Consider the following 12,843-nt stretch of genomic DNA (forward strand, 5'->3'; position numbering starts at 1 on the left):
GGTGATATGTTTACGTAAGGCCGTCGTACGTGCTCGTCCCTATGTAGTTTTCGCTTTCAGGTGTATTATGCGTGATGAGTTACGGTTTCAGCCATTCCTTTGAAAAAATGGCTGAGGGTCGAAAGAGAAAAAATTTATACGAAGTGTATGATAAGAAGAGAAAGGCCGCAGAATATAGAAACAAGACCAGAGTGATTTTGGGTGAATATTTCACACGCTGGCGTGCGCTAAAAGCACAGGTTGGGCTTCCCACTGATGCCGCAGTCGCGATCATTCTACTAGACAGGTAAAGTTTGTCATGCTATTTGGAGAAATCCATTTAAAATCACTGCTAGTAAAAGTTAATGTAAGCGTTCCCTCTCGGGAGCAAATAGAGTGTTGCGCATGTGCATTTAAAAAAAAATTGGGCGGGTCTTTTCTAAAATTAGGAAAGATCCTCCGCTATACCTTTAACTCAATAGTTATGCAAAAAAAAAAAAAAATTAAAATAGTAGAGAGAAAAAACAACAACAACAAAGGCATAGGTTTTATTGTTGCAAAAAACTGAAAAATGTGAAGACTATTATTATAGAGGATAATAACAGTGGCACTTGTACTCTAATTGACAAATATCTGCCAGAAACCGGATGCGCTGTTCCTAATTATAGGCTTAATGAGAAGCAAATTATTCATCACTGTCTGGCAATTAACCCCAATCTCGTGTCGTCTATTTCACCGTCTCGCACAGTGGGTCTCCAATGAACAAGAACAAAAGGAGCAGCAAGAGATCAGACATTCATCACCTAGTAATATCAGTGTTATCAGCCAACAGAGATGAATAATAATGATTCACATGCTGGTATGCAAAAAGTATCTGATGATCATGAAGATCATTAAAATGAAAGTATTAGTCAGTCACACCTGGCTCAAAACATTTACATACCTCTGACTCTGATAATTTGGCCTCCAGCTCAGATGTCTTCTGCAACTCCATGTCTAGCTGAGTTTTCAATCCCTCAATCTCTTCATTAAGACTCTAGTTTGAAAAGTAATAATTATATAAATAAATACTACATAAAAGTACTAGAAAAAAATTATTTGAATGCTAAAATACAATTTCACATAAAATGTGCTTGGATTTATGTCAATCACAAAGTAAATCAGATAAAACCACCAGTGGCATTAAAAAAAAATTGCATTCATGTCATGTCAGAATTACTGTAATTACGGGTTTCTGACTTGCAGTGCGAGTTCACACAGCTGAACTTAAATTATTTTTATCACTTAACTGCTGTGACATGTAAAAACAACCAAAAAGGCTGCAAGAGGTACATGTATATGTACGGTACATGCTTTTATTGATTTTCCTTTTCTAATTTTACAATTAGTAATTAACAATACTGTAAAAACTAATAAAAAACAACAAAAAACAAATATATAAAATGCACATCAACAGCAAAGTGCAATACATTTGATGAATTTTGGCATTACGAGATAGAAACAAATTATTTCAGAGAGCTGTCAGAGAGTTGTCATCTTGTAATTGCTGTAATTTTGCCATGACATGAACAGCGTAAGTATGTGACAGAAGGGATTTAAAGTGATATTGAAGATTCTGAGATAATTTTACCTTTATCTGGTTCTTGAAAGTCATGCTCTCCGTGCTCATCTGAAATTTCCCTGCAGCGATCTCTTCTCGCGCAGCGTCCCGCTCGCCCTCTGTTTTGTCCAGCAGATCTTTTAGTTCCAGCACAGTTTCTGAAAGTTTCTCCGTCTGCTGGATCTCTTCATGTAGACTAGAGTTTTCTTGGTGAAGAGCCACCAAGCTGGCATTGAGCCGCTCGGTTTCCTTCACTCCTTGCTGTTGCAGTTCTTGTATCCGGACAGCTTCGGCAGCCCATCGTTCCCGTGCCTCTTCCCGCTCTGCGGTGAGTTGGCAAATTGTTATTCCCAGCTCTGCCATTTCTGTGTTGACTCGGTGTAGACACTCTCTGGTCTCAGCATTCTCCAGCACCAGCCGTTCATTCTGTGACTTGAGCTCTACCAGCTCCTCTTGTGCTGAAGCAATCTCATCAGTTGTTTTCTTATGTGCAGATGTCTCCTGGCTCAGTTGCGACGTTAAGGCTTCAACACGTTCGCTAGACTGCAAGAGTTCATTCACATGTAGTCGATTCTGCTCCTCCGCCTGCTTCTTCAATTGCTCAGTCAAGATCCGCAGTTCTGCACAGGAAGCCTCAGTGACATCCAGCTTTGCTTGAGTCTTGTCCTTCTCTTCTACAGCACTGTGAAGTTTAGCCCTAAAATCGAGCACTTCCTCTTGAAGCCTAGAAACTTCTTTCATACTCAATCCTAGCTGATCTTCTAGGAGATTAACTTTTAAAGCAATCTCTTGGGTTTCTTTAGCCTGACATGCACTCTGCTCAAGTTGGACCTTCTCTGCAACCTTCGTCTTGGCCTCAAGACTATTAATCATCTCTGTTTGTTTAACGAAAGCTCTTTCTGCCTTTGTCTTCTCCATTTCCAAATCCCTCTCCCGACCTTCAAGTTCTTCCACCCTTCCCTGGAGCTCCTCACAGAGCTTCTCCCGGTCCTCCAGTTGTGAATCCTTATCTTTAAGCTGTGCGGTCAGGTTTGCCTCATTGCATTTCGCAGCTCCAAGACTCTTCTCAAGTTCAGCAATCTGGCTGTTGATGTTGCGTATCTCCTCCTGCATAGATGTGAGGGCCGCTTTAAGAGTGACCTGAACCTCCATGAGGTCCTTATTCTCCAGCTCCCGTTGGCGAACTGAACTCCCGGATTCCTCCAACTGCATGTTGGCCTTATGCAGCCTCTCATCCAGACTCCTGTTCTCCTCTCTCATTCGCTGCTCTCGTTCATCCAACGTCACTTTCCCGTCATCAATTTGCGCTCGCAACTGCTTCTCCGAGGCCCTCAATCCGGCCAGCTCACTCTCCAGGGAGGATTTGTTTTTAAGCAACTCCTTCTTGGTGTCCTCAGTCTTGTTCATCATCTGGAGGAGCTCACTGTTTTGCTCCATAAGCATGGCACAGCTATCTTTGTATTCGTCAATCTTCTTGGCCTGCTCTTTGGTGCTGTTCTCAAGTTCAGATACAGTTTCCATCAGATTCTGTTTCTCCCTATTTAGCTTCTCTGATTCCTTCTCCAGAACCTGGACTGTCTTGGTACTGGAGAGAAGATCAGATTCTTTAGCCTTTAGCTGTGTCCGCAATCCTCGCAGATGCCCTTCCAGACCACTCATCTTCTTCTCAAGCTCTTCTTTATCCTCTTGCATATCCTTCTTCTCCACCTTGGCCTGCTTTTCCATAGTTTCCAGAGAGCGCTGGAGATCTTCCAGTTGCCTCCAAAGGTTGCTGGTCTCTTTCTCTCGCACTGCAAAAGCCCCTTGGAGTTTGTCCATGACATTACGGTGCTCTTCTGCCCGGGTCTGTAGTTGTTTACCCTTCTCCGTCCAAGCTGCCATTTTTACCTCAGCCTCTTTGAGTGCCTCTTCCTTCATTCGGACTTTCTCAGCTAGTTGCTCTGCCTGCCTTCTCCTCTCTTCTCCTTCAGCAAGAGCATCTATTCTCCCCTTCTCAGCATCTTTCAATTCATTTAACAACTCGTGAATCTTCTGGGCAGAGTTGAAGTCACTGGTCGCTCTCTGGCCTTTCTCATCCAATACTCCATCTAGCCTTGCCATCAATTCCTCATTTTTACGCTCTGCTACTGCCAACATGTCCTGGAGGTCCTTGTGGGAGGCCTCTCGGATGGTCTCACGTCCCCTCAAGACCTCCAGCTCATGGGATAGGGCTCGTTCGCTCTCAGCTAGCATTGCCAGGTTCTGCTGGAGCTCCTGATGGTTACCTTGGGCAGCTAAAGAGACATCCAGCTGCCTTTGAAGCTCCACCACAACTCCACGAAGTTCACCCGCCTCTGCGCCTAACTGCTGCACCTGGTTAAGAAACTCTCTTTGCTTTAATTCAGACTGGTCCAGCTCCAGGCGGAGATCATCTATAGCACTGATGGAAGAATCATTCAGTCCACTGGAGTTTTGCACAGACATGTCTGATAGAAGCCCAGGTCCAAAGTCTGGACTCCCAGGGAACTCATGTGCATGCTGTAAGGTTTGGCAGAAAGAGAGAAAATAAACTGAGAGATGAGGTACACATAATCAGTAAGAGAAAGAGAGATTGCTTCAAGTTGAATGGATCTCAGAAAGTTGAAATTGAGTAGATTTGAGACATTTTGAGACAAACAATGCCATCTACTGGATATAAAACAGTGGTGTGAATGTTTGTAAGTTTAGAATGATACATGACAAATAATAAACATGTGATACATGTAATAAACTTAATATTAATACATATTTTAAATGGTTACACTTTATTTTAAGGTATCATTGTTACAGTTTAATTATATATTTAAATACTGAGTAATAATAATTAACAACATGTACTTACTATAGAGTTAGGGTAAGATTAGGGTTTGGTTGAGGGTTAGTTGCATTTAATTATGCATAATTTACTGTTATTACTATGGTAAGTACATGTAACGTAACAATGACACTAAAATAAAGTGTTACCTTTAAAATTATGATAGTAATAATTTGTATAAATATTATTAATTAATGACTAATATAAATAATATTCATATTTAATAATGCATGAATTAAAAAAAAACTTTACCTACTTTTATTTTACTAAAAGCTACAGGGACATACTATTGATGTGCTGGTACCTGTGAGTATGTGCTTGCCAGACTGTTGATGCTGGAACTACGACTCGGTGGTTTCCACATGTGACTGGGAGAGCTAGTCATTCCCAGTGTCCTCCTGTGACACATTTTTTAGTCAAATTTAAATGAACAGAAATGAACATCAATCAGATTATTAAAACACATTCACACACATACTATTTCCAGTCATGGCAAATAGACCATAAATACCACATGGTAAATGGACTATAAATTAGTAGCATTATATGTTTGCCAGTGTGTGTGTTTAATCTACTCTTGATGTTATATTTATACATAAAATTGCAAAATTACAGTGTGCTCTTACCTTGCAAAAGTGGGCCATTCTGAATCAAGGTCATGACCCCTGGACGCCACATCAAATTGAACATCATTGAGCTCATAGAGGTAATTAATTATGTCCACACTGAGATGGGGTTTGAGAAATGGACTCCGGGAATTATACCAGTCACTGTAGAAAAACACCATTTTAAAAAAGGCTTTAGAAAACCATGTCCAACTCAAGTCTAACATACTGAATGGCATGAGCAATAAGAATAACGGTATCCAAAATCATAGTACATTGGAAAGAGAAAGATGCTTGAGTGGTTCACTATTCAAAGTAGATTTGAAAATGCACATTCTTGTATGTATTTATAGCTATTACCCACAACCTCTTGCACAACAGATGCATGGTAGATTATGACAGTTCTCAGTTGATCTTTTGCTAAATATTAGTACCTGACGTGCAAATGCAAACAGTAGCCTATGCAGATAAGAAAAATTAAAAAATTTGTTTCAAAAATTAACGTTGTTGTCATACTAATAAAGTATGTATAACCAGCAAAGTACATACTTTTAAGTGCAAAGTAGACACATTTGAACTGGAATGCAGCCTTAATCATAGATCCTCATTGGAAAGTCTGTCACACTATCTACTGGTTTAGTGCAAACTTTTAAGCTAGCAAAAATGACATTGTACTAGCCATATTAAGTCACGCCATGGGCTATAATTCAGTCACGCCATGGCCTATCGTGCCATTTGCTCATCACAAATGCTGCATAGTCTGGATATGACTCAATCTGTATTCAAAATAAGGAAGCTCACAACAAGCAGGCATACCGGTACACATGTATAGAACGCACCCAATAACCCAAAGTAAATGTAATATTGTTTCTTAAAACAGGGAAGCTAATTTTAAGAAGTAAAACTATGTGGGTAGCGTTTTCACTATTGTTTCTACTGAATTCATCTGTGTGATGTAAATAGTACTTGTAACAAGAACATGCGGAAATGAGTTTTTGCCTTTTTTGGTTTAGATTGTGAACCTGCCGTATTTAACTACCGGTATTCATGCCTCTACACTGAAGCCTCAACACATTTTTCCATAATCACTAAAATGCTGCATGAAAACCTGTGTATTTTTGCTCAATTTTAGCATACAAATGTTTGATATGGGCAGCTGAATTCTGGACAATTAAGGCCATTTGATTACATTTTTTAACTTCCATACAGAATATTAATTTTCAAATTATAAATGATAAAGTAACAATTTAATTTACTATACATTTAATTAATTATTATATATAAACAATTTGCAAACACATTTAAGTATTTTTATTTATTGCATGCTTATGTATGTCATTAGTTTATAATGTTTGTATTATTAAGATTGCTTTTACTATTTTAAGCAATCTGATCTACTTTCAATGTCGCAGTATAAAATAAAGGCTATTATTAATTATTAGTGTCTTAGTTATTATTTATTATTATTAATGTGAATTTTTTTTAACTTTCTAAAAAATAAAGAAATTGTTATAATATGAAATATGAATAAAAAGGAAGTAAACTCTGCAACAGTGCAATCTGTGTGCACCGGGAATAATATATATTATTTTTTTCAAATAATAAAATAATAATAATAAAGGTAGTGCCAATTTTACATACAACACACTATGAACATGACATGAATACGACATAGGGGCCAACTGTATATACGTGTCGTGCACCATAGTTTGAAATCAAGGATTTAAAGTGTGTTGATTGTGTGTGTCCAGTGACAGCTGAACTCTGTTCGCATCTGATTCGCACAGCTTACACGCATTTCTATTGGGTCAGTATAGGACCTTTGACATGGGAATGGCGGAGAATAAGTGAGTAATAAAGGGAAGTGATCTCAATTTAAACCAGAAATTACTAAAAATACATCTATGAATAAATCTATGACTGGGTTTGGAACATACTTGCTTTTAGGCAAATCAATGAATGATGCAATCTGATGCTGGTATTGCATCATATCATACATGATATTAATTGCACCATATTATTTCTAGAAGTCATGCATGATACAATCATAATAAAGCTTACATTACCCTGCTGTTCGAATTGCTGTCAGCTTTAGAAATCGTACAGCAGGATGCAAAACTCAATTCCTGGACGGCCACAGCCCTGTAGACTTTATTTCCAACACACACATACCTGAAAGACTTGATGAGCTGGATCAGGTGTGTTTAATTAGGGTTGAAGCTAAACTGTGCAGGGCTGTGGCCCTCCAGGAACTGAGTTTGACACCCCTGTCATACAGTGTCGAGCTCTCAGTGTTTGATTTTGCAAAGGGACAAATTTCTGTTTAGCCAAAGTGAGCAGAGATGCCTCGTACTTGTGTGAACAGTGCAGATAACTTCAAATGGAGCCCGTCAATGCTTGCATACTACAGTGACAAGAGATGCTCCGTTTAATGAGACAAGTCTAGAAGCGCTGAGTAGACACTGAATAGGACTAAAGTATGTACATAATGTTTTTGCCTTTTGTTTCATATTCAATTTTTTGCTGATTTTTAAAGGGTTACATAAGCAGGACAGGTGACAGGTACTATCTACACAATATACATGGACATAAAATAGAAAAACTTAAATATCTTGGAAACAGTAGCCAATCAGTTTTATTTGTCATATTTGAATTCAGCACATTTTAGGCCAGATTTACTATCAGCTTGTGCCAGCGCAAACCCTCTTTCTGAGTTAAAAAACTACCGTATTTTCCGGACTATAAGTCGCACCTTTTATCATAGTTTGGCTGGTCCTGCGACTTATAGTCAGGTGCGACTTATATATCAAAATTAATTCATACTTTCTGAGATGAACCAAGAAAAAACATTACCGTCTACAGCCGCGAGAGGGCGCTCTAGTTAGCGGAGTTGTTCAGAAGCGACACCGAGGAAGAACTCAGTGTTGTGGAATGAGATCGCGGGAGCTTGGTGAACTTGCTTACCGGTAACTTGTTGGACTCGCTGGCTTTTGTTAATTTAGCCTATTCAGCCTCCAGGTATATGTTCTTTATGCTATTGTGTAGCTGAATAACTGTTTATGTGTTACGTTAACATACCGGACACCTATTCAGCCTGTTGTTCTGTGTGCTATTGTGGAGCTGAATAACTTGCCTTTCCAGATTAAATGTCTGTTCTTGGTCTTGGATTTTGTAAAATAAATGTCTAAATAAATGCGACTTATAGTCCAGTGCGACTTATATATGTTTTTTTTCTCTTCATGACGCATTTTTTGACTGATGCGACTTATAGTCCGAAAAATACGGGTACTGTCAGGATTAACTAAAGACACGCAGTAAGAAATTAGCGCTGAAAAGGCGTGGACAGGGTTATTTTTGCAGCTGGCCTTATTGCATATACAGTTCCCCTTTCAGAAAGTTATGGGAGGAGAGTATTTAAATTAATCACACAAGGTGATTTCCTAAGGTGTGCCCAAGTCAAGTTACTGGTATTTGCACCATTAATTAACACCCAAAATAAGCTTGACTTAAACCAGACGCTAATTTGCGCTGCTCTTGGTAGATTGCGTTGGTCATTATGGAAATTATCCAGCTGAACTTTACACTCCCATCAGCGCTTTTTTGGAATTGCGCTTTTACTCTAATTTGCCTTGTTTAGTAAATCTGGCCCTTTATTTCTTAACCAGACGACTTCTAAAAAATTGTAGACCAGTGTATTTAAAAAATGCCAAATATTGGCACTGGCAATATATTGGTTGACCACTATTTTATTATAGGATTCATATTTTTCATATACTTACATGCAGAAACAATGCGTTTAATGTTCTTCAGGAAAGAAAAGACTAAACATTTTGAAACAAAACCAAAATAATTTGATAATATCAAAAGGACATATCAATGTAAGATTTGCAGCTCAAACCAATCAAAGGATTGATTACGGCCCTGTTCGCACTAGTGCGTTTTCAGTTTAACATAGCGTTATAAAATGAAATAATCCTCGTCCATACTGCCGTTTGTTTCAGAAAAGATCTCCGTCCACACTACACGACCCGAAAACGCATGTCACATGACCATTCATCATACACACTGGGCATGTGCGTAGGGTAACGATTACTCTAAGCTTGCCTCTTGCGCATGTAGGCAGCTGCAGTGTTATAAAAACCTGAGTTTAACTGCACAATGGAGGTTAAAAAGGACAGCAAAGTCAGCAAAGCTTGCACGGTCGTCGAAGCTGGTCTGTTACAGAGAGAGTCTGCTCTGGTCTGTTATTGTCGGGTTAGAAAAAGAAAAAGCAGATACTTTTGACAAGCTTTGGGACATACTATCACGTCATACAATTGCGTCTTTAACAGTTGCTCTCTGTCGCATCCTGTCACCGTAAACTGGCCTGTCAATCATCTTGTCACAGTTAAAATCCTCCACATTTCATTTAATTTCTTTGAATGGCCAAACAGATCTTTATAAAAGTCCACATTGTTATTGCAGATGGAATATATATATTTTCATCAGGTTAAACTTTAATCCAAACCTTTATCTAAACCTCTCACAGTCGGTCGTGCATATCCACCATGTTTTGTAGTTTTTTAACACTTTTTACTCGTGTTTGTAGTTCTGAATTGGATCCTCCTCCAAAGTGCAATGGGTTGTGGGCAATATTAGCTGTTATAGTGAGCACGGATACACACTTAGTGTGAAATCTGTAGACTTCTGGCATATACTCTTTTCAACATACTATGCTTTGGGACGCACTTATTTTAATCTCGCATACTGTTTAGGATGGATAGTATGGCCATTGAGACGCAGGGCATGTTTGTGAAGAAAGAAGGCAGGTGAGATGACAGTGAAGTGTTACCTGGTGACCCTGAGGTTCATGAGGCACTGCTGGAGTGTGTCAGCCAGACGCTGATGCACGAGTGAGTAACGGATAAACGCTCGGCCTTTACCCAGAGACGTCTTCAGCTGAGACACACACACACAAAAAAACAAAGCTTTCACCATCATTCAAGTATCAAGTGGCCCAAAAACATATCTGACATCATTAGACACTTTAAGGAGTGGACTTTTTTACATTCCCTGAAGAAAACATCAGTGAAGTTGCCCATACCAAACTCACAATTATGATGCAAGGATGTTCTGAGTGGCTGCCAAGAGGCATTTAAGGCACAAATTATTGCTTTTCGAATGACAGTATTTTCATCACTTAAACTGATGGATGTTTGTCTTTCTGTGTAGCATTATTGAATAGTATAACATGCAACCACACAGACTATAACCAGTAACTTGGACAAAGCTGAATAATTCACCCACTTACTGTTACATCGAATCTGAGTCTGAAAACTGAGCTATTCTGCCAACGAAACTAACTAACCACAATACAAGAGGAAGAAGCTAGTCAGCTCTGTGGCCGAGTTCAGCGTTAAGACAATACAGGTGAATCTGACTGAGGACAATATCAGACAGCTGTCACACGGAAGTGGTGCTATTATAAAGAACATGGCATTTAAATTATCTTATTATACGGCCAAACAAAGAAGAACCTACTCAATAGCATCCTTAAAATCTTTTATATTTCGGTGAGAAACGGAACTGTACAAAGCCGATGGGAAGGTTTGTTTAAACAAAAGGTGTGTGTCTACAGGTATGTTTCTACAACACATAATAAAAAAAGGCTCGGTTAACCGATGACATTGACATTTACCACTTAAAAAAAAAAAATTGTAAGCATATGCTACCAAAAGTGTATATTTTAGATGTTATAAAGTTAATCATGTTTTTGTGTGAACTGAATCAATTTGAATCACTTTCAGTTGATTACAAACAGTCATATGGTGTAAAATTATTTATTAACAGTACAAATATTTAATGTAGTCTCTCAATTAATTTGAGATTACATTAATTTGAGATTATTTTATATTTAGATATAAATGAGTAATTATTATTTAATAATTAACACATTTTGAATACTTAATAATAGTAATAAGAAGAAATAACATTAATTATTATTTTAATTATTATTGCTGTTGTTGTCAATATTCATGTTAATTCATTCATTCATTCTACTAATAAAACCAAAAAATAGAAGCAAAAAAAAATTATATAAAAATGTTTTTAGATGTTATATAGCATATCACGCAGATTAATGCTGCTCAAATGCTCGTCAAAAGGGAATGAGACAGATGTTTACCTCTGGAATTGATTTAACAAAGCGGATTCCATCATTTGCTCCTTTGATTTTGGCCAGGCAGTCGCTGAAATACTCCCAGTAGTCTTTTCTGGACCCCAGAAATGTTGTTTTCTCCTTCTGGTCAAACTGAGCAAGACAATAATAGCAAAACACTTCAGATAAATGACAGAGAAACACATTAAAAACTGATTCAAAGAAGTTTAAATGGAAAATATTAATCTGAGATCTCATCTAGCTGGAGTAGGGCCTCTGAGTGTATCCATATGGGCCGCTTCACACCTGGGATTAACATGGGTTGTGGGTGATCAGATCCCAAGTGATCAGGAGAAACAATTGCTATTTACACCTGATATTAACATGCATCACCTGTGATGACTAAATACAGTCTGTCACTGCATGTTGCACTAGAAAGTCACGTTTTTGGTGCCAACTTGACTTCAATCTCACTACAAAAGCATAATTTCAGTGCACAATTCTGCAAACTGTACAATTATGACTGACAAATGTTTTTTTCTTTTAAATCTACACATACCAGTAATGTTCTAAACCCTTATTTAAGCACAAATGATTGATTGGCAGGTGAGTATGTAGTCCTTTTTTGTTGATCAGACAAAACTTGAACTGATTTGAGCTGAATGATTTTGCAGAGCTGCTTTATAGCAAACTTTGCAACATCGACACTTACTGAACAGAGTCAACAGTGAACTGACTCATGAATAATGGCACTATTGAATTGTACTTGTTTCATAATTGATGACCTTTACACAGTTATGGAACTTAAAGGAATAGTTCACCCAAAAACTTAAATGATCCCATAATTAATTTGTCTTTGCGCCATTATTTAAAGCCCCTAAAAAAGTATGTCTTAAACCAGACGCTAATTTGCGCTGCTCTTGGTAGATTGCCATCCTAGATGTATATGACTTTCGTAGTAAAAATCACAATCGTAGTAATATTAAATAATATCCTGGCTCTTCCCAGCTTTATAATGGCATTGAATAGGTTTTGAAGTTCCAACAAGCGCATCCATCCATCATGAAAGTTTTCCATACAACTCCAGTGGGTTAATAAAGGCCTTCTAAAGTGAAGCGATGCGTTACTATAAGATAAATATCCATATTTAAAACTTTATAAACTATAATCACAGGCTTCCGGCAACGGATGTACGCGCGTTCACGAGAGAGTTGAGTTCCGGTGGAAGGGTGACCTCTGACCTGACGTATGACGTTCATGTGGTTTGGCATTGTTCATTTTCAACATCAAACATTTTTTTTATGTATTTGTACTGATCTGTCCACCTAAAATACATTTTTGGTGAAAAGGATGAGGATGAAAGAGGAAGGGAGGAGATGGCTGGATGACAGGATTTTGTTTGTATAAGAAATTAATGTATGAAATCCAAATGTTATTTTATATATACAGGTGCTGGCCATAAAATTTGAATATCATCAAAAAGTTCATTTATTTCAGTAATTCAACTTAAAAGGTGAAACTAATATATTATATAGACTCATTACATGCAAAGTGAGATATTTCAAGCCTTTATTTGTTATAATTTTGATGATTATGGCTTACAGCTTATGAAACCAACGAAATCAAAATCCCAGAAAATTAGAATATTACCTGAAATCACACAGTAATTACACGGTAATACCATGGTCAT

The 12,843-nt window shown here is 37.9% G+C and overlaps 2 protein-coding genes across 4 annotated transcripts in view; one reads left to right on the forward strand and one right to left on the reverse strand.

The window, feature by feature from the left end:
* Positions 1-12,843, reverse strand: part of fyco1a (FYVE and coiled-coil domain autophagy adaptor 1a) — a 33,134-nt gene that overhangs the window by 16,756 nt on the left and 3,535 nt on the right. For both annotated transcript variants that reach the window (XM_079587534.1, XM_079587535.1), the window contains exons 4-9: positions 11,181-11,306; positions 9,849-9,955; positions 5,039-5,182; positions 4,717-4,810; positions 1,610-4,096; positions 923-1,015 (exon numbers count right to left, since the gene is read on the reverse strand). In XM_079587534.1, coding sequence (XP_079443660.1) covers positions 923-1,015; positions 1,610-4,096; positions 4,717-4,810; positions 5,039-5,182; positions 9,849-9,955; positions 11,181-11,306 — 3,051 coding nt within the window. The remainder of the gene's footprint in view (positions 1-922; positions 1,016-1,609; positions 4,097-4,716; positions 4,811-5,038; positions 5,183-9,848; positions 9,956-11,180; positions 11,307-12,843) is intronic.
* The window catches only part of xcr1a.1 (chemokine (C motif) receptor 1a, duplicate 1), a 28,787-nt gene that overhangs the window by 6,762 nt on the left and 9,182 nt on the right, over positions 1-12,843 (forward strand). The gene's annotated exons all lie outside the window — the stretch shown is intronic.

This window comes from Phoxinus phoxinus, assembly GCF_949152265.1.
Source record: "Phoxinus phoxinus genome assembly, chromosome: 18".
Taxonomy (NCBI): domain Eukaryota; kingdom Metazoa; phylum Chordata; class Actinopteri; order Cypriniformes; family Leuciscidae; genus Phoxinus; species Phoxinus phoxinus.